We start from the raw sequence: 20,920 nt of genomic DNA, 5'->3' as shown, positions 1-20,920 counted from the left end.
GGCTGTTGTAAGGCCAAGCAGATTGTCCATATCCCTGCACGGCTGCACTGGGAGAAAATGGGCCCTGGTGCAGCCTTCCGGGGAGCAGATATTTCAAGCTGGGTGCTCTGCTTCTTGCCCCCTGGAGCAGGGCAGGGTGGGCAGTCCTCTCTGAGCCCCACCAGCAGACCCACAGGCGGACTCACAGGCAGACTCATGGGCCCTTGAGGCCTCCTGGGAGGATGCCAGAAGAGAAACCCCTTCCTCTTAAAGTAAACTCACGCAGAGAAAAATCATAAACTGAGCACACAATTTGCACCCTGGCCAAGGACCTCAGAGCTTAAATATTCTTATGGGCTACTTACAGTCCTGGAGAAATTAGAATTTTCTGGGTGATGTGAACGCTAACAGATTCCAGCTGGTCAGGGTCTGCCAAGGAGTGGCAGGGGAAAGAGTGGGAACCATGGAAATTTCTGGTACACTCTGCACTTTCCACACTCTCCTCCCTGACCCAGCCTGTGCAGGTGGGACAGGCGAAAAGGGCTAGAGAGGAGCCTCTTGACCAAGGGCCGTAATAAGGTCTCTCTGTGGCCTAAATGGGGGTGAGGCCAGTGGCCTGGGACCCTTAGAGTTGAGAAGTGAGCTCCCCTACTTCAAGGCTGTCATTTCACAGATGCTAGAAGTAAGGCTCAGAGAAGGGGCAGTAACCTATCGAATGTCACACAGCGAGTGGGGCCCAGGCAAGCTCTGGTATCCTGGCCCATGCATCAGCATTCCTGTAGTAAACCTCGGCACAAGACCTGAGAAGCTGGCTGGGGACAGTCCCTAGGGGGAGACGGTGGAAACTCAACATCCAGTGACCACATGCACCAGAGCAGACAGCCCCAACGTGGGTTCCTGGGTGGGGAAGGCACGTCCTGGGGACTCTGAGAGCCCAAGCCCCCCTTCCTTGGCATTCAGGGCTACCAACTCTCCTTTTAAATATCTCCCTCGCCCCTCCCTACACAAACACTCCCCTCCCGCTGCCCCTAGAACATTCCCAGTTCTCATACTCCTCTGCACTCTTGTCCACACTCCTCTCACCTGGATAGCCTTTACTCCACCTTCTCTGACTCAATGCTCCCACCCCTGAAGGCCTCTCAGGTTCCCATTCCTGATGGCCCCATGATGCCCTCACTCTGGACTCCTTGCTGGAGCTAAAAGCCCACCCAAAGAGGCCTGGTGTAGTGGATCCTGTAGGATGTCACCCAGATTCACGATTCAAGACAGAGGCAGCCCTCTCCTTCCAGTGGCAGGAAACTTAGTGGCTCCCAGCTGAGTCCCTCGGCAGAAATTGCCTTCATTCAAAGAGCATAGATTCCCCTGAAGTCATGCCTCCTTCCCCGGGGCAGTGGCTATCCAGTGATTGGTCAGGGGTATGGAGGCTCTCCCTCCCTTTCCCCCTAGCAGGACAATTCTAAGAGCCAGCCAGCTCCAGAGCTTCCTGGCACATCAGCTGAGGCTGTTGTTGCAACTGCACCTCAGTTCAGTTTCCCTGTCTGCCCAGTCCTGTCTCGCTTACTTCTTGTAGGGGTTATTCTCAAGAGCTCACTAGTCTCCATCTCAGAGGATGGTTTCCGGGAAAGCTGGTTTACAACGCTAGTAACAGAATGGTTAAGCAGCCAGCCTGGGCTCAAATAGAGATCAACTATGTTTAGCTCCATGACCTGGGCTGAGTTACCCAACTTCTCCATACAATTGTTCTATCTATCAAGTGGGAATAATGCTGAGGCATTAGTTCTTATCTCCTGAGGATACTGTGAGGATTAAATGAGATGATGCATGCATGGTACCTGATATTGAGAAAGTACTTAATACGCATTAGCAATTATTATTTACAGTTAACTTCTCTGAGGTTCAGGTAAATGGAAATAGGATATTATTATCTGTGTCAAGGGATTGCTGGTGAGAATCAAATAAGGTTGAGAGGCAAAGGTCTAAATTCTCTGCTGCTGTGACCTAATACAGATTCAGGGGTCAAGTTCCCTGAGGGCTTTGCTCATCCTACGGCTGTGGTCTGGAGGCCTAACCCCTCCTCCAACTGCTGAGGGTCACTGTATTGCCTTCCTATTACTGCTGTAACAAATTAGCACATTAGTGGCTTCAAACAAAACAAATGTACTGTCTTACATTTCTGTGGGTCAGAGTCTGGTATGGGTCTCACAGGACTAAAGTCAAGTGTCAGCAGGCTGTCCTTTCTGGAGGTTCTAGGGGAGAATTTGTTTTCTACTCATTTGGATTGTTGGCAAAATTCAGTTCCTAGGGTTGTGGGACCGAGATCCCCATTTTGCTGCCTCTAAAAGGAGGCCTCTGGCTTCTAGAGGCCACTGCATTCCTTGGCTTGTGGCCTCCTTCTTCCATCTTCAAAGTCAACGCAGGCAGATGGAGGACTTCTCAAGGCTACCTTTTTGGTCATCTTCTACTCTTAAGGACTCATGTGATTGATTTGGGCCACCCTAGCTAATCCAAGATACTCTTTCCATCTCAAAGTCCTTAATCATGACTGCAAAGTCTCTTTTGCCATGTAAGGTAACACAGTCACAGGTTCCAGGGATTAGAACATGGGCATCTTGGGTGAGGGGAGACAGGGGCGGGGAGTCTTTCTACCTACCACAGCCACCCAACATGCGACAACCTCTCACCCAAAATTCCCCTCCTCCTTTTCCAGGGGGAGGTGTGTGCAGTTCCCTGTGCAGCAGGGACCTACGGCCCCAACTGCTCGTCCGTCTGTAGCTGTAACAATGGTGGCACCTGCTCTCCAGTAGACGGCTCCTGCACCTGCAAGGAGGGTAATGTGCCTTCTTCCCCAGTCCCATCCCCTCAGATGAGCACACTGCCCAGGTGGGCTGCTGGCTGAGGGGTCTGGGCTGCTCCTGCCCCACCTACCCACGTGCAGGGTCAGAGAGCCTATATGTCAGGTGCCAGCCAAGGAGACCCATGCCAGGGACTACAAAAGCAGGGATGTAATAAAGGGGATTTGTTAGCACAGTGTTAGAGTAGCTGAAGGGGCTTACAAGGAAGCATGAGCAACCCGGAAGTTAGTAGCTTCTCCCACAATTGCTACCACTCCTAGGAGGAAAGAGATGAAGGGAGGAAGGGGAGTTCCCAGAGTTACCTGGAGTGAGCGCCATCTGGTGGGAGCTGGGATGTGGGGAGAGGAGCTGCAAGATGGTGCTCGCGCACTGAGACACAGTCAACACCGGAGGCCCTGCTCACAGCAGAGAAAGAAGAGGAGATACGCAGTATCTCTCCTGCTCATGCCCTCCTGTCCCTGGCCAGGTCTCCCACTGGCAAGCCCACCTGGGAGCAGCTGCAGGGCTCAGCCCCACGTGACACAGAACAGAGCAGGGGAAGGGGAGAAATGGATGTGAGGGCAGACAGGCCAGTAACCAGCCTCAGAATGCGAAATCGGCCTGTCCCCGAAACATGAGGGGGCCCTGAGAAAAGCTTCCTGAGTCCACCCTGGGCAGAGACAGCCCTCCCCACCTCTGCCAGTTCCCGGTCCCAGGTGGGATCATCCACCTACAGCAAAAACAGTGAGAAGCAGGAGGCAGGAGAGCCAGGTCGTAGCCCCCGCTCTCTCAAAACGTGCTGTGTTTCTGAGTGGACCCAGAATGTGGAATGTGTGTTCTAACCCAGTGGCCAGAGAAAGGGTGGTTTGGGTGGGATGCTTTGTACAGAGCTGGGGGCAGTGGGCAGAAAGCCGTGCTGGGCCTGGACGGAGAGGTGACAGCCTCATTCCCTCCCCTCAGGGTGGCAGGGTCTCGACTGCACCCTGCCGTGTCCCAGAGGGACGTGGGGCCTGAACTGCAACGAGAGCTGCGCCTGTGCCAATGGGGCGGCCTGCAGCCCTACAGATGGCTCCTGCTCCTGCGCCCCCGGCTGGCTGGGGGACACCTGTGAACTGCCCTGCCCGGTGAGTATGGGGAGGGGAAGGATGGGGGGCACCCAGCCGCCCCCCATGCCCTTTCCCTGTGGTTATTTTGTCCGCAGAGGTGCACAGAGAAGAGCACTGGACCAGGAGGTGGGACACTTGGATTCAGGTCTCAGCCCTAGTTCTAGCCTCTCTGTCCCACTTCCAGCCTCAGCCTGTCATCTATAAAGTGGCAGATCCTTAGCAGATATGGTGAAACGGCATCACTTTCCCCCAGGTGCTCTTGGTGAACATTATTGACTCCGGCACGTTTACCTGAGCCCAAATGCAGCTGCGGAATCCTTCACAACCCAGTGCTACAGGACAGCCCTTACTAACCTATCAGAGGTGTCGTTCCTTCATAGATAATGTCTCAGCTTCTTTCTGGTTCCAACAGTCTATATAAATTTTTTAAAGAACTTATTGAGATACAGTTAACACACAATAAACTGCATATATTTAGAGTGTACAATTTGGTTTTTTTTTTTTCTTATTAGTAATGTATATATGGCAATCCCAACCTCCCAATTCATTCCCCCCCAACCCTCCCCGCTTTCCCCACGTGGTGTCCATATGTTTGTTCTCTACATCTGTGTCTCTATTTCTGCCTTGCAAACCGCCAACAGTCTATATAATTTTAGGATCAAGGTGGGGGAGGACTAAACCAAGCATTATCCAGCAATAACCATCTAGACTTACTCCCTGGATCTTAGCCTAAGATAGAAATAAGTTAAACCAACTGATGGGATATTGTTGAATGAGTCCTGCTGTCCTGGGTTGCAGTCCTGGCTTTGCCTCATCCTAGCTATGTACCTGGAGCATGTTACTTCACTTCATCTTTAAATTTTGAGTATAATGGAACCACCTAATAGCATTGTTGTGAAGATTAAGAAAAATGACTCTTGATACCTAGTGAGCACACAACAAATGTTGGTCACCACCTGCTTACCCAGTAACAAAGAGTACATCATAGTCATTCCTCACATGTGATCAATGTTTTAAAATCTGCAAAGTGCATTTTCATTTACAATTTAATGGTCATTATAGCTCTCTGAGCTTGACCATTGAGAAGTAGGGCAGAATCATCACCTCCCTCCTTCTAACTGCATACTCTTGTTAATGCGGCCAAAGAATTATTTGGAGTAGCTTCACTGGATCCCCAGTTATAAAAAGTGCCTCCACTGTACCCCAGCCCCAGTTTCTCTGCATCCTTGCTGGCTAGTGGTTCAGTTTTGTCATCAACATCCAACAGAAGTGTGAGAACCTCTGGGGGTCTAGGTCTCATCATTTCTCTCTCCGCTTCTCTCCACAGGACGGCACATTTGGGCTGAACTGCAGTGAGCGCTGTGACTGCAGCCACGCTGATGGCTGTGATCCCGTCACAGGCCACTGCTGCTGCCTGGCCGGATGGACAGGTAACCCCTGTTGAACTGAGCTCTTGGTATTCTCCTGCTTCTCTTGACTGTTCTTTCTTTTTCTCCTTTACTTTTTCTTCTTCTTGCTGCCTACATACACACCTTTCCTTTATCTCCTCTGGGCTTCAGTTCTCCATTTCACTCCATTCAAGTTAACAAATATTAATTGAACACCTATTATGTGCAGGCTCTGTCCTAAGGGCTAGCGTCAGACCAGTTTTTAAAAATTCAGACAAAGGTGTGGGTGCTCATTCTGTGTTTGCAGAGGATATGGTGGCGAGGGGGACAAGGAACTTTCTCCTTAACCCAGGCTCAGACTCCTCGCCCCTACATGTGTCCTGGCAGCCCACCACCTAAATGGATGGTGAATCTACCCATTTCTCACCAGCCACTGCCACCACCCTCGTCCACTGAGCACCATCTCTCAGCCAGCACTGCCTCAGCCTCCCCTCTTGCCCAGCTGCATCCACTCTACACATGGTGGCCAGATCTGTTTACATCAGTCCCTGCTCAGAATGCCTCAGTGGCTTCCCATGACACTTATCCAAAATCATTACCGTCACCTGGGGTCCACATGGTCCTGTAAGGCCCTCCCCAACTCCTCCACCTCTCTTTTGCCCCCTCCCATCACTCACTTCACTCCAGCCACCTGGGCCAAACACCTCCCTGACGCCAGGCATCGAATGTGCATTCCCTCTGCCTGGATCACTCTTTCCCCTTCTCTTCACCTGATAGCACCTTCTCATCTACCAGATTTCACCTTAAAGATTACTTCCTCTGGGAAGGTTCTCTCCCCTGGATACTGTCACAGCCCCAATCTGGCCAAGACTATGAAAGAGGCCCTTTTATTAATTCTCATAATACCCTACTGTATTTTGCAGTACTTACTTCAATTGTCACAGAATTCTGATTTGAGTGACTATTTGTTTATTATCTGCCTCCCACCCTGACCATCAGCTCTGTGGAGGCAGGGACCACATCCACCTTGTTCACCGCTGTATCCACTGCCTGCCACACACTGAGAAATGGTTAAGAACACAGAGCTGGAGCCAGACCACCTTGGGCAAGTCCTTTAGCCTCTCAGGTCCTGAATTCTCCATCCATAAAATGCAGATAATTGTAATCCTTACAACTACAGGGTCATTTTGAAGTTTAAATGAGTTAATACCTGTAAGTGCTAACAGTGCCTGGCATATAGTAGGTGTTCAGTAAGTGTAAGCCACAAATACAGTGTTAATAATATGTTACGTGAATGAACCCACTGGCTATTCCCAAGGAGGTAGACAGGAAGGAGAAAGAAATACAGGTGCTTCTGGCACTGTAGGTCCTCAGATAAATAATTTACACCAAGCTGCTAAGCAACCTCTGTTCTCTGCAGTCAGCAAGTTTCTGAGTAGCTGAGGGCCGGGGACATTGCTTCCTCTGTCGCACCTCCAACCTGACTCCCCTGCCCTGCCCCTTAGTGCAGAGCTAGACTCCACCCTGGTTACCAGCACCCTAGACTCTTAGCTGGAGCCAAATGTAAATCCACTTCAATTGTTCATTGCCTTAATTTCAAGTGAGCTGATAAGATTTTAATGACATCTGGTGCTTAAAAATTCTGCCTTTGATGGACAACCTTTCAGCAAGGTCTCTGCTGTTCTAAAACGAATTTCCCTAAACATGGTCCTGAAGTCATTTCAAAGGATCATTTGATGTCCTGAGATTTGTCAAGCAGAGGGAAACCAAGGAAAGATAGTGAGGGCACAGGGTACAGGCCCCAGCCTCCTGCTCAGTGAGCCCTCCCCACCCACCGCTGACTACCTAGCCCCTGGCATATTGCCTGTGCCTTGGCTCAATACTTGTTTTTCTTTACTCTGAGCATGTGCATGTCTTCTCCCCTCGCCCCCATTAGCCACAGGCTTCTTGACTGGTGTGATGTCTAATTCACCTTGCCCTGCACATAGTAGGTGCTTATTTAATGTTTATTGAAATAAATTGAAAGACACTGGCCTATAACCATGTATAGCGTTTCCCCTTGAAGTGAAGGAGACTGTCAGCGATCTGCTCCAAGCTCCTCATGCTACAGATGAGGAAAGGGAGTTGCCAAAGATCTCAGGACATTAGTGCCAATAGGATGGGAGACACAGGATTGCACTGTAGAGGGGAGCCACTTATTCATTCAACTAGCATTTATTGACTCAAGCCATCACCAAGTCTTTATTTGACAGCTACCATGTGCCCAGCATTGTACTAGGCCCAACAGTAAATGGCAAAATTCAACAATAGCAATAGTCCCTAGGCACCTATTGTGTGCCAGACACTGTCCTGGGTATAGAGATGCAAAAATGACCAAGATGGTTTCCCTGCCCATTAAGAGCACCTGGATAAATAAAGTCAGAAATGTCAATAAGCTACTGTCCCTGTCTTAATAGGACACACATATATGAAATATTCAAATTATAGGTAGGGACAAAGCTGTATGCCACTATCAAACAGATGCTTGAATCCCTGGGCAGACATCCAGGAAGGCTTCCTGGAGGAGGACCCAAAATGGTCCCTGAAGGATGTGGGCTGCTGAGTTTCTGCTCGCCTGTGGCATTAACTAGAGGTCACAATATATAGATTCTTAGCCTAGCTTTACCCACCAATATACAGGTGCAGGGAGCCCTGAAAAATAAAGCAGAGAGATTCCCTAAGGGTAAGAAGGGGAGGGACCCCTAAGGGGGATTATTATCCCCATTCAACTATAGGGAGAACGGCCTAGAGAAGGCAACTAACTGATGATGCCACGCCTCTTCGGAAGCTGTAGTTGGAGAGCTTCGCTTTAGGCTAAGGTCAGCCCCTTTGACCGCACCAGTGCAACTGGCCTTTCCACACAAGGGGAAAACTCTGGACCCTTCTCTCTACTTAGGTGCCAATGTCTTAAGTTCCAGGGAGCTCTTAGGACATATAAGAACCTCAAACAGGAGCCCCACACCCACAGAACCAAGCCTAGGCTAGAATAATTGGCAGATCCTAGAACCCAGTGGGCTCTTGCAGCCATCTGCAATCTGAGCATAATCACCTTACACCTATGGTTCTTGATATCCCAAAAAAGGACAAGTTTTTGACTGGAAACATTTTGAGAATCCCACACATGAGAGTAGCTGTACTTTTAATGTCCACTGATTTGGGGGGAACACGATAGCGACAAACTGCTGTGAATTCAGGGGTGCTTTTGCATGCATTGTGTTTTATTTTTTTTATTTTTTTTTATTTTTTAAATCATTTCTGGCTGCATTGGGTCTTTGTTGCTGCGCGTGGGCTTTCTCTAGTTGTGGCAAGCAGGGGCTACTCTTTGTTGCAGTGCGCAGGCTTCTCAGTGCAGCGGCTTCTCTTGTTGCGGAGTATGGACTCTAGGTGCACAGGCTTCAGTAGTTGCAGCACATGGGCTCAGTAGTTGTGGTGTGTGGGCTTTAGAGTGCAGGCTCAGTAGCTGCAGCACATGGGCTTAGTTGCTCCGCTGCATGTGGGATCTTCACGGACCAGGGATGGAACCCGTGTCTCCTGCACTGACAGGCGGATTCTTAACCACTGCACCACCAGGGAAGTCCTGCATTGTGTTTTGTTGATCACAGTAATATCCGCATATAGTTTTAGGACAGAGCCATATCTGTGTGTGATGTACGTGCCTTGGGCAGCCTAACAAAGGGTGCTTGATGCACAGGTGGGATTGGAGGCCCCCGTCAGACAGTGGAGCTCCGCTTTAGTCCATTGTGCCTCCCAAGAGCAGCAGGGTCCCTCGGCCTGCAGTTTGAATCCTAGGTTTTCAACAACCACAGGCAGAAGAACTCCTCGGGGCAGATCATGGCTTTTGGTTTTAAACAGCTTTGTGGTCTCCCCTGCCCCAAGCTCCGCTTCAGTCCATTCATGCTGCTTGTCCGGGGTTCACCTCTTGTGCACCCCAAAACTCCACTGGGAGAGATGTCTATCGAGGGGTGAAATGTGACCACCAGATTCTCATTGGGGAAAGACTGTATTCCCTGAGAGAAGCTCCCCCCACCCCCTTCTCTCCATGCAGAGGCCTATTTCCTGCAGAGTGGCATCTGAAGCCCCCACCCTGCTGCAGAATTGAGCTGTCACAGGGAGGGAGGCCCAGGGAGGAAGCACGGGCTCAACTCAGGCGCTGGAGTAGAGTAAAGCCTGTTGCATCCCTTCCCTCTCCACTTTCACCCTCTGTCCTGCCCCCTCCCGTTTCCCCCAGGTGAGCTTGTACAATTCCAGCCTGCCTCTAAATTGGTCCCTCCGCTCTCCTGCTGCTGCTAGGGCTGGCTGGCTCTGTTCACTGAGCCTGAATGTCTTCCTCCCTCTTTCTTTCTCTTTCTCACGATCCCTTTCCTTATAACAAGGCAGACATGCTTTTTAAACGAATTCTGCTCCTCTCTGAGCCTCTGATACTCACTTCCAAAGCCAAGCTGGTCTTCGGGCCCCCACGATCTATTCACCTTATGCATGTCAGACTAGAAGCCTTTCTGCCTGGGAGGAAACCCTACCCCAGAGCTGGGCATCCAGCCTCAGGCCTTTTAAAATTCCTTCTCAGCCTTCGGGCTGTAATCACCCCAACACATATTTCCTTTCTCTCAGCTCAAAGAGACCGTGTAGGCCTTGCTCCTCTTTCTTTTTGACAGATTCCATCCATTCCCCCACAGGCCACTGTTTGTCAAACTGAAGGTCATTAAATCAATTTGTTGGGTCACAACTAGCTTTTTTTTCCTTAATGACATAGAATACAGTTTAGTGTAGAGAAAACATCAGATTGCATCAGACTCAGGGACAGTAAATATCATTTGCAAGGCGCTGGCTTCTATTACACATGTGTGCACATTTGACATAAAATACATATTGCACTGAGGACTGTGGTCAAAAGAATCTGAAAAGACCCCCGCTCCACTCTCTGGACCACTGCCCGAGGGTTGGTTGGCTGGGGCCCAGCAAGGATCAGTGGCTCCTGGGCTAACACGGGTGGGCATGTAGCTCACTCCCAGTTCATGTAGCCCCCATAATGGCACCCACTTGCCGCACTAAACTTGGATGCCAGCTAAGAAGGCCCTTCATGATCTGATCCCTTCGGATTCCCACAATCTCATCCCTTGCTGTATCCCATCTTGTACTTTATGGTTCAACCACACTGCGCTATTTTATTTTATCTTTCAAGGCATGATTCTCTCTCCTGCCCCCTGCTCTTTGCACATAGGGTTTCCTTTACCTGGTCCATTCCTCCCTGGTCTTTAGGACTCAGTTCAGGCATCGCCCCTTCCTGGAAGCCCTCCCTGACCAGCCAAGCCTCTCTGTTTCTTTCCTCCATGTTCCCAGATGCACTGTGCTTGCCTCCAGCTCTTCTTACCGCATAGTGCCCCCTTCCCATCGTTCTTCCTCTCACCTCGCCCCTTACCACTGACCTGAGTCTGCCTCTGGCCCACAGGCATCCACTGTGACAGCACATGCCCGCCCGGTCGCTGGGGCCCCAACTGCTCTGTGTCCTGCAGCTGTGAGAACGGCGGCTCCTGCTCCCCAGAGGATGGGAGCTGCGAGTGTGCCCCGGGCTTCCGAGGACCCTTATGCCAGAGAAGTAAGGCTGAGCCCCCACCCCGCAGACCTCGGACTGCTCATCCTCCCCAGCCCTTCCCAGATGGAACTGGTACTGGCCTGAGAGAGACTGGGCTTACAGTCAGCTCCCATCAGATCCCTCCCTCTAATCCTCTTTCTCCCAGCCCTGACTTTTCTGTCCCCAGGTTCAGAGCCCAGCCTGGCTCCCCAGTAGAAACAGGACCAAACCACAACTCCCCTCTGTAGAAAGGGACGGGCTCTCCCAGGTGTGGGGTGGATGTGACTCTCACCATACTTCGGAGAAGCCTCTCTTCACCGCTGTGTGGGACTGGACAAGCAGCCAGGCTGGCTGGGGCCCCTTGGGCTGCTGACTGCCATCTCCCCTTCACCCCCAGTCTGCGCCCCTGGGTTCTATGGCCACGGCTGCGGCCAGCCATGCCCCCTCTGCGTGCACAGCCGTGGGCCCTGCCACCACGTCAGCGGCATCTGTGAGTGCCTCCCTGGATTCTCCGGAGCCCTCTGCAACCAAGGTACTGTCTCCAGGGGGAAGGTGTGGGCCGGGCAGATGAGGAGTCCCAGGAGGGAAGAGGCAGGGAGGGCAGGTTCGGGGTCTCCTCATGTTCCATGCAGGCAGCTCCTTGGCTCTTCAGGGCTTGGACCTAGCTTAATAAGAACTGGACACCACGGGGCATGAGACAAAGCCATTATGCAGTTGAAGGAACAGGCTCAGAGAGGTTAAATGATGCCTCTATGGTCTCACAGCTAGAAGTGGCAGAGCTGAGAAACACATTCTGACTCCAAAGCCCAGTCTAAATGGATAAAAAATGAAGCAAGCATAGATGAGGTCCACATATGAAGTGGCCCCAAATGGCTTGTGCTGAGTGCCAAGTGGGAAAAGGCGGAGAACACTGTGGGAGCTCAGAAGAGACAGTTCTGGCTTCGCTGGGGACGGCAACTTCCCAGCCCTCTCCCCTTGCTCTCAGGCCAACACTGCTAATCCTTCAGCACACTCTTTCCTGTCTCAGCTGCAGAATCCACAGCACCAACTCCAGCCAATCTCTTCCACTCAACGGGCATTGCAAAGGGAGATAAAGCTTATTGCATGGGTGTGCTGCTAAACTGGCTCTCTGGAGGGGAAAAGCCCTAATTTCTATCATTTGCAAATTTCCATGATGTAGATATTCCCACCGTGGCTGATTCTAAGGTACAAAGTGTTTAACACTGGTTGTGAAATTCCTGAATGTTTAACAACCAGCGGGAAGGCAGAAGCTGGCTCATTGCACACCACTGCTTATTGCTGTCGCTGGCTTAGTTAGGCCAGGGCAGGGTGGATGTGGGGGATGGCTCCGTGCTGCTTCGGACTTTAGCCGGGCCTTATCCTAAAAGGCAGAGGTGGAAGAAAGGCATTGTGGGTAGAGGACCCACCTGGGCAAAGCACAGAGGGGTGGACATGCCCTAGGGAATGGCAGGAGGATGGGGGGTGCTATGGATAGCAAAGAGGACTGAGAGGTAGTCTGGGGACTCCCAGAAAGTTCTGAACACAAGGTTGCAGAATTTGTACTTTAACCTGTAAGGAATGAAGAGATCTCAGTCTAAGGCAAACTTAGAGCTAAAAGCAACTTCAAGGTCATCTGTGAGTCTTATCTGGCCTCTGCTTAAATACTTCCTTTGAGAGTTCACTGCCTCCCAGGGGACCGGATTCTTTTGATGAATGATGACCACTGAGCTTGGCTGTTTTTGTCAGTGCGTGGGCCGTTAATATGTATGAGTGGAGAGTTTACTCCATGATGCTTTGAGGTTATGAGAAGTTTGGACCCCAGAGAAACATATGTGACAGTTTCATTTGCTTGCAGCCCTCCTAGGACAGTTTAATCATAACCTGACACGTCGAGGTTTACTTATTAAACGTCGGAGACCCAGCCGTCAATCCAGATAGGCCAGGTCTAAATTAGGACCTAAGCAGCCCGAGGAGTAACTCTCAGATCCCGCAATGTCTGATTTATCGCCCGCTGGCCTAATGAGTATTTTCCACATATAGATCTAATGGAGTTTGCTATTAATGGCAACTGCCCTGGTTAAGTCTCAAACCTTGTAAAAAATTGAACTGACACTTTCTAATGACCGGCTTTCCAGCGAGTTACAAATTACAGACACTGCTTATGCAGAATCATTAAACATAGATTAAATATAACCAGATGTTTTCTTTTCACAAGCCCCCCTTCTCTCCACCACCCCTCTTTGCCTCACTCTCGATTCAGCTAAGAAGTCAACCAATTAATGTATTAGACTGATCACATTAGCAGCTCTGTGGGTGAACTTGTCAGCCTCATGTATGTGAGAAAGACTTTAAAGATAAGACTGTCTTGTTAGAGAAGCTCAGAGTTGTTTTAGGGTGGGTGTCAGTGGAGCACCTCTGGCACCCCACTTCCCATGGAGGGCCAGGACTAGGGGTAGGGTTCCCCAAGTCATGTACCTCCCAAACAGGGAAGAGCAAGCTGGGTGACCTGCTTTTTAGGAAGCTGAAGCTGGAGGCTGAGCTGCAAACAGGTGAGATGCATGTCATCTTCCTGGCAGTGGACCTGCCCTAGGTCTGTGCTAGGGAAGATTTGTGCTAGGGAATTTCACAGGGCCCGAATCAGCCAGTGTGCCTATAGCCAATAACTATAGCCCAAGGCCAGCGGGTGAGGGTTATCAGCCCCATTTCAAAGATGAGGAAACAGAAACTGACGGGGGTGATGTGGTTTGCTCAAAGGTACTTAGCCAGTGAGTGACAGAACTTTCTAGCTGTGTGACCTTGGGCAAATGATTTAAACCCTCAATGCCTCAGTTTCCTCATCTGTAAAGTAGAATTAATAATAGGGAGTAATAATGAAAATATATAATAATGAGAGTACTATAAGATTAATTGAACTAATATTTGTGAAGCGCTCTGAACAGTGGCACATAAAAGTGACATAGAAGTGTTTATTGAATACATAAATAAAACTAGCACCCAAACCCCCAAGGCTTTGGGCTGGAGAGCCTGGTATTATTTGTCCCAACTGCTAATCATGTCCAGGAGAGGCACAGAGTAGCCACAGATCCTAGGCAGCAGGTGCCCATCATCCAGTTGGGGAAGGGCTGGCAATGAGGCAGTGTGGCATAAGGGCATGGTGCCAGCCCAAAGTTGAGAGATGAGGGCCTGGGGAAGTTGCTTTTCTTTAAGACTCAACACCTGCCCATGATGCTCAGTGTGGCTCAACCAAATAAGGGGCTTAAGGATTCAAGGACTTCCTCTCCCAAAACAGGGATGCAAGGAGGCCATCTTGGAGGGTGTAGGGCTCTGGGAGGGCATTAGCCTTTGAGGGGAGCGTGTCAAACTGAGAGGAGCTTGAACGGACAGGGGTCACTAATTCCAACAGAACCCACTGGAAGGTCCCTGCTCCTGGGGCCGATTTTGGCCATTTTGGAATAGTTCCTGAGTGTTTGTTGTATGCCATGCACTGTGCTGGACACTTGGACACAGCAAAGAACAAAAGAGCCAAGTTCCCTGCCCTCACAAAGCTTGCAGTCCACAGGGGAAAATTCTGAGCTCAGCCTTTCCCAGAAGAACTTGGTGGGGGCAGGGGTGGGGAGAAGGGGCAGCAGTTTACTTCTGCACATTCAGCCACCGTGCTTTGAGCACCTGTTGTCTTTCCAGGTGTTGCAGGGATACAGACATGGGTGAAAACCCAGGCCTGGCCTGAAACAGTTCACAAGCCACAGTAACAGCAGACCAGGGAAGAAACTAATAGAGGGTCCTAGAAGTTCAAACAGGGATAAAGCCTCCCAGAACAGAGAAGAGGGGTAAATCTGTTAGGATTTAGTTCAGCTATAAGTAACATAAAAACTCAAAATAACTGACTTGAAAATGACAACCTTTGTTTCCCACACATATTAAAAAATAATAAAGAAAAAAAAAGATGAAAAGATCCAGAAGTAGACCACTAGGGAATGGTAGGGTAGCTTACAAAGATGTCAGGGACCCAGGCTACTTCTATCTTGTGTTTTTTTGCCATCTTCAGTACATGGCTTCCACCCACCTCTGGTGAAAAGTAGCTGCTTGAGCGCCAGCCATCTTACCCACAGTTCTCATCATAATCCATATTATCCTTCAATAAGGAGAAATGGGCAAATAAAGACATGCATTTCCACTTACCATTGGTCAGAATGTAGTCACATGGCCATATCCAGCTCTGCAAGTGGCCATAAGCCCAATTAAAACTCTACTTCTCAGGAAGAAGAGTATTGATATTGAAGGACTAGCTGTCTACTACAGAGGGATCATCAGGGAGGTGGCACTTAAGATGAGTCTTGTAGGCAGAGTAGGATTTCCACAGCTGGGCATGAGGGTCAGGGAAATTCTGGGAGGGAACAGCTGGAGCGAAAGCACAGAGGAGGAAAGGCATGGGGTGTTATTTGGAAAGTGGTGTGTGGTCCAATGTCTGGGTGATGAGGTATGTTTAAGTGCTGATCTCTAGGATCCAGGTTTTATTCTGGGGCAATAGGGAGCCACTGAGGATGTTTTGAGCAGGGCACCGGAGTGCCATGAAGAGAGCTGTGCTTTAGAGAGCTCAGGCTGTAGGAAGCAGGTGAAGGATGAATAGCGAGGGAAATGAGAGGTAGGTGCTCAGTGAACACTCATACCTAGTCTTAAAGGAGTCTGCAGCTTGTCTGAGGAAACCAGCCCTTCCTCCAGGAGCCAAGGAGTGATTCCTCCAGGAGGGGCTGGGACCAAAATCCTACAAGTGACTCAAAGTGGAAATACCATGGGAGCTCAGTGGAAGCGAGGACCTTGTGGACCCAGGAGGGCTCTCCTGAGGAGGAGGCTGAACTGAGGCTCAAGGAACAGGTCAGATTTGGAGAGACAGAGGAAACAGGTGGGGATAGTAGACATTCAGGGCTGGTCCTCCAGCCGTCTAACTGCAGACAGACCTACCACCCTGCATTTGTCCCCCTTCTTCCAGCTATAAACGTTCCCCGTCCTCATGGCTGTGAGATCAGTGATGCTGACAAAAGTGTGGCAATGGAAAGCAGAAGGCTGCGGGGCAGTGCAGGGAGCACTGGGCTGAGTGCAGAGGTGGAATTCCCAGCCTCACTACTTGTGTCTGTGAGACCTAAGTCAAGTGATTCTACCCCTCTGGGCCTCAGTTCGTTCCTGTCAGAGGGGATCAGTAATAGAGCCTCCCAAAGAATGCAGCTGTGGGCACAAGAGGGGGAGCTACTGGTGTGGAAATGGAGAAGGGTGATGAGGGTGCCGAGGTGGGCAGTTCTCACTCAGATCTGCGACCCCAGGGTGGCCATGGCTGTGGCCTCAGAACTTCAGGGGGTGCAGCTGTGGGTGCACCTGAGGAGTACAAGTGGGAGGGTGGGTGCCAGGCTGTCCTGTGCCCACAGTGTGTGCTGGAGGGCACTTTGGGCAGGACTGTGCCCAACTCTGCTCCTGTGCCAACAACGGGACCTGCAGCCCCATAGATGGTTCCTGCCAGTGCTTCCCTGGATGGATTGGCAAGGACTGCTCACAGGGTAAGCTGCTGCTCCCTGGGATACCCCCTCGCCCCCGGGAATGCCCCGACCAGGGTCAGGCCCAGAAACACCCACTCCCTGCCCAGAACCTCTCTGCACCTGGTGTTTCTACCTTCCAGGGCTGAAATCTCCTGCAGATAGGAATGTCCACTTGAGTCCCATAGAGTCTCTATAGCTAACGTGATGAATTACTAGGACTGATCACTGGCATTATTAACTGCTAGTATTAAAGATATGGACATTGTTGGTAGTATCATTAAGACTATGAATGCTGAGTATTAATACTCCTAGCACCTGAGCCAGGAGTAGTCCCTAAGTTTGGATGAGGAGGAAGAGGGAGTAGGGAAGTGAGGTGAGGCCAGGACAGTCGCCTCAGAGGGGTGAGGGTGTCCTCTGGGTGGCTCATGTGAGTTATGTCCTGAGCATCATAGGCCTAGACAGGGCACTGTAGGGGCTGTTCATGTAAGGTGAACCCAATCTGATACAGAGGTAACAGGGACCCCCAATCTAAAGGCAGAGACCCAGCCTCTGCCCTGTGGAGTCCTTGGCTAATGGGTGAGACCCAGCCAGTACCCCGAGGAAGGTTAAGACGCCCTGGCCTGGGACTTCCCTGGTGGTCCGATGGTTAAGACTCCACACTTCCACTGCAGGGAACACAGGTTTGATCCCTGGTCAGGCAGCTACGATCTCACACGCTGTGCAGCGCCCCCTGCCAAACAAACAAACAAACAAACAAACAAAAACAGAACAAGATGGCCTGGCCTGAAGCATTTCCATTCTGATGGAGGAGACACGGGTGCCATCCTCAGGGAGCTCACCAGTTCCCTGAGAAGTGAGAAGTCCCTACCTAGGGAAAGTCCCATGCTCGTGGGGAAATTAGCACACAGTATTCACAGTGTAAAACCACAGTGTTTACAGTTTACCACACATACCCACATGCTCCAAATCAGTCAGTCCCCGAAAAGGGAAGGTTCAGAAGCCCTCAGAACTGAGAGAGTGGGCAGAGAATCCGGGCTTAATGGGAATCCTGGGTGACTGGGTCAAGAGGTAAGTGAAGGAATTCTGGGAATAGTGGTTAAGCCCCCTGAAAGCCAGGAAATGCCACCCAGGTGCATCCTGGCGTCTCGGCTCTGACATGCACTCCCCTTCCTCTCCCTCCCTTCCGTCTGTCCCTCTCTGCCTTGCCCTCACCCTCTGCATCCCACCCACCCCCAGCTTGCCCACCTGGGTTCTGGGGCCCCGCCTGCTTCCACACATGCAGCTGCCACAACGGGGCGAGCTGTAGCGCTGAGGATGGGGCCTGCCACTGCACCCCTGGTTGGATCGGACTCTTCTGCACGCAGCGTAAGCCCCGCCTCCCAGCCTCCCAGCCATGTGGAATCCCATGCTGCAGCCTGCTGGCTGCCGTGGGCATCGTCTGGGCCTGCAGCGGAGGGAGGGAGGGGGCAGGTCCCAGGGCTGGGAGCTAACCACCCCCACCACCCACCCCTGGGGCTGAAGAGCCTGGCTGGTTTCAGGGAGTTGATGGGCCCAAAGTCCCAAAAGGTCAGGGCTATCAGATACCCCAGCAATCACCAAGACCAGACCATCCTTGGACAGGGAGCCCAGAGTGGGGAGAAGCAGGCCGTGGCTGCACAGCAAAAAGACCTCAGCCTGGCCTCTGGTTCCAAGGCACCTTTGTCCAAAGGACTCCCCAGCTCTTCAGCGTGAGGGTTCAGAGCATGGCCACAGCTCGGTGTGGGGGTCTCACTAGTCCTCACCCATGCTCAGAGAAGAGGGGGCAGGAGACAGGTTTCATCCCAACTGCACCTCCGCAGCTGCCCCCACCCTGTTTCTCCCCAGGCTGCCCAGCAGCGTTTTATGGGAAGGACTGCGGGCGTGTGTGCCAGTGTCAGAACGGCGCCAGCTGTGACCACATCAGCGGCAAGTGCACCTGCCGCACGGGCTTCACCGGGCGACACTGTGAGCAGAGTAAGCTGTCCTGACTGCTGATCCTGGGTGTCAGTGCCAGGCCTCAGCCTCCTGCAGGGGAAGCCTCCCCCTTCAAGGTCCACCTGTCAGGGCCCTGCACCCCCTGCTCCCTTGACTTTTGGAGCAACTCCCAAGGAGAAAACCTGAATGTCGGGCCTCCATGGGCTTTTGAAGGAGTGTCTTCCTTCAGTTGGGTTGGGGATAGGGGATGTTGGGGCAGAGCGAAGGCTTTGTTGGGGCGGGGTGGGGGGAGGAGCTTAGTGAGAGAGTATAGGGAGCAGATCTTGTTTGATTCTTCTTTGAAGCCCCTTTGGCACCCAGCTCAGGGCCTGAGACATGGAGGATGCGGTGTAAGCATGGACCAGGTGAGGAGGTAGGGGTAGGTGTCCCCCCACTCAGGGCTATAGGTGTTCTGTCTAGCCCCAAGTAGCAAACCAAAGCACATCAGGAGCTAAAAGAGAAAGAGGCTTCACTCCATGAGGCAGAACTAATCATCACAAGTGCCCGCATATGAGGCGGGAGGGGTGGAGAGTGGGCACGTCTCATGGTCTACTCCAGCTCTCCTTCGTGCTACGCAGGATGTGCCCCAGGAACCTTTGGCTACGGGTGTCAGCAGCTGTGTGAGTGCATGAACAACGCCACCTGTGACCACGTCACAGGCACCTGTTATTGCAGCTCTGGATTCAAAGGGATCAGGTGTGACCAAGGTAATACACAAATGGCAAAGTCCCCAGGGAAGGGGCTATGGAAAGGGCTCTATGGGGGCAGGCTCTAGGGAGAGTCCAGTGGGAATGACTGAATTTTACACGGTCACTTTGTGACTTCCTTTTATTCACATTTGGGAGGGGAGTGGGAGAGGCATGGGGTGGGCTGGGGAGAGGGAGGCTCCAGACGCTGGAGAGGCAGGCACCGCTTCCCTCTACTCATCCTTGGCCAGTTTTGTGAGCCCAGGAAGCATAATTGCAAGCAAGCGCTACAGAAAGGTCAGCAGACCAAGTCGGAAGATCTGCTGAATTCTGGTTCTGCCACTACCTGCAAGGTGTCCCTGGGCAGGTCACTTCCTCTTGCTGGGTCAGTTACTCCACATGTGGAAAGACAGAAAGTTCTGCTGAGAGCCAAGGAGTCCGAAGGGGCTCAACCTTGGCACCAGGTCTATAGTCAGACAGGATCCCATACTGCTGTTGTGAGGACCAAGTTGAGATAATGTGAGCAAAGGACTGAGCATAGTGCCTGGCATACAAGGGAGCACACGATAAATGGTTTTTGCTGTTGGTTCTAGGAGATGGGGGATGAGAATGGGCACTCAAGCATGCAGAGTACAGCAAAGGGGCCAAAAGACATTTCCACTGCATTCTGACAAGGGATGGGGGACAGCCCACACGTATGCCATCAAGAGGGGTTTTAGGAGCAGCCGTCCTGGGCACACTGGTACAGCACTCACAGCTTTCGTTGCCAGTCTATCATTAGTGCTCAGAGTGGGATTACTGTCCCCGAGTTACAAAGAAGCAAACTGAGGACTCTTGGAGTCACACAGCTGATAGACAGGGAGAGGGGCTGAGTCCAGTTTCTCCTGACTCCTGAGAAACCCAACTCTACCAGTTACTGGTTGTGTGATCTTGGGCAAGTTACCTTTTCAGGGACTCAGTTTCTTCATCTATGAAAGGGAAATAATTAGTCTTTATTTTTTATAGGACTTATAAACAGCCCTTATAGGGCTACTGGGATGATCAAATCAGTTAGTATCTGTAACTAATTTTCAGAGCAGAGTAAAATACTCAATAAACATCCATTATTTTGTTTCCCATCTATGATCACATTTCCTCCTTGTCATGACCCAGGGACTCTATCCTTTGTGGACAGTGGGGACACAGACATGTGAGGTTGAAGGGATTGAAGAACAGGGCCAAGACCAGCACCCGGGTCTCCTAACGTTAGGAGTCTAGGCGCCAGGCTGACAAGATCTGAAGAGCAGGCAGGCCTGCCCCAGGCTCAGCCCCGCCCTCCACCCGCAGCTGCCCTCATGATGGAGGAGCTGAACCCCTACACCAAGATCAGCCCAGCACTGGGTGCAGGGCGGCACTCGGTGGGTGCTGTCACAGGCATCGTCCTCCTGTTGTTCCTCATTGCGGTGCTGCTGGGCCTGTTTGCCTGGCGGCGGCGGCGGCAGCAAAAAGAGAAGGGCCGAGACCTGGCTCCCCGCGTCTCCTACACACCTGCCATGAGGATGACCAGCACAGACTATTCCCTCTCAGGTAAGGGCTATGCCCCCAGCATCTCCCTCCCTCCCCACCCCCTCAACCCACACAACCCAGAAGGAGCCACGCGGTATTCTTGGGGACAACTGGGTTTACTGCTGAAGGTGGGCGGTCGTGCCTGCAGGGTTGGCTGCTGGGGCTGGATGCTCAGGCTTCCTTAGAGAGATGATGGGGGTGAGGAGCAGGAGCTTACTTGGGAAAGGTAGGTGGGGTTGCCAGGGGGTGTCACTTCCTGG

General features: G+C 51.6%; 1 protein-coding gene across 1 annotated transcript in view; it reads left to right on the top strand.

Moving 5' to 3' along the window:
• Positions 1–20,920, top strand: part of MEGF11 (multiple EGF like domains 11) — a 353,514-nt gene that overhangs the window by 318,018 nt on the left and 14,576 nt on the right. Inside the window, exons 11-20 of the mRNA XM_057721978.1 lie at positions 2,687–2,807; positions 3,771–3,934; positions 5,244–5,346; positions 10,790–10,936; positions 11,310–11,444; positions 16,330–16,458; positions 17,674–17,802; positions 18,301–18,429; positions 19,008–19,136; positions 20,442–20,681. Of these exons, the coding sequence (XP_057577961.1) occupies positions 2,687–2,807; positions 3,771–3,934; positions 5,244–5,346; positions 10,790–10,936; positions 11,310–11,444; positions 16,330–16,458; positions 17,674–17,802; positions 18,301–18,429; positions 19,008–19,136; positions 20,442–20,681 (1,426 nt within the window). The remainder of the gene's footprint in view (positions 1–2,686; positions 2,808–3,770; positions 3,935–5,243; positions 5,347–10,789; positions 10,937–11,309; positions 11,445–16,329; positions 16,459–17,673; positions 17,803–18,300; positions 18,430–19,007; positions 19,137–20,441; positions 20,682–20,920) is intronic.

Source organism: Hippopotamus amphibius, chromosome 2, assembly GCF_030028045.1.
Source record: "Hippopotamus amphibius kiboko isolate mHipAmp2 chromosome 2, mHipAmp2.hap2, whole genome shotgun sequence".
NCBI classification, from domain to species: domain Eukaryota; kingdom Metazoa; phylum Chordata; class Mammalia; order Artiodactyla; family Hippopotamidae; genus Hippopotamus; species Hippopotamus amphibius.
This window is presented reverse-complemented; position numbering and strand designations above follow the sequence as displayed.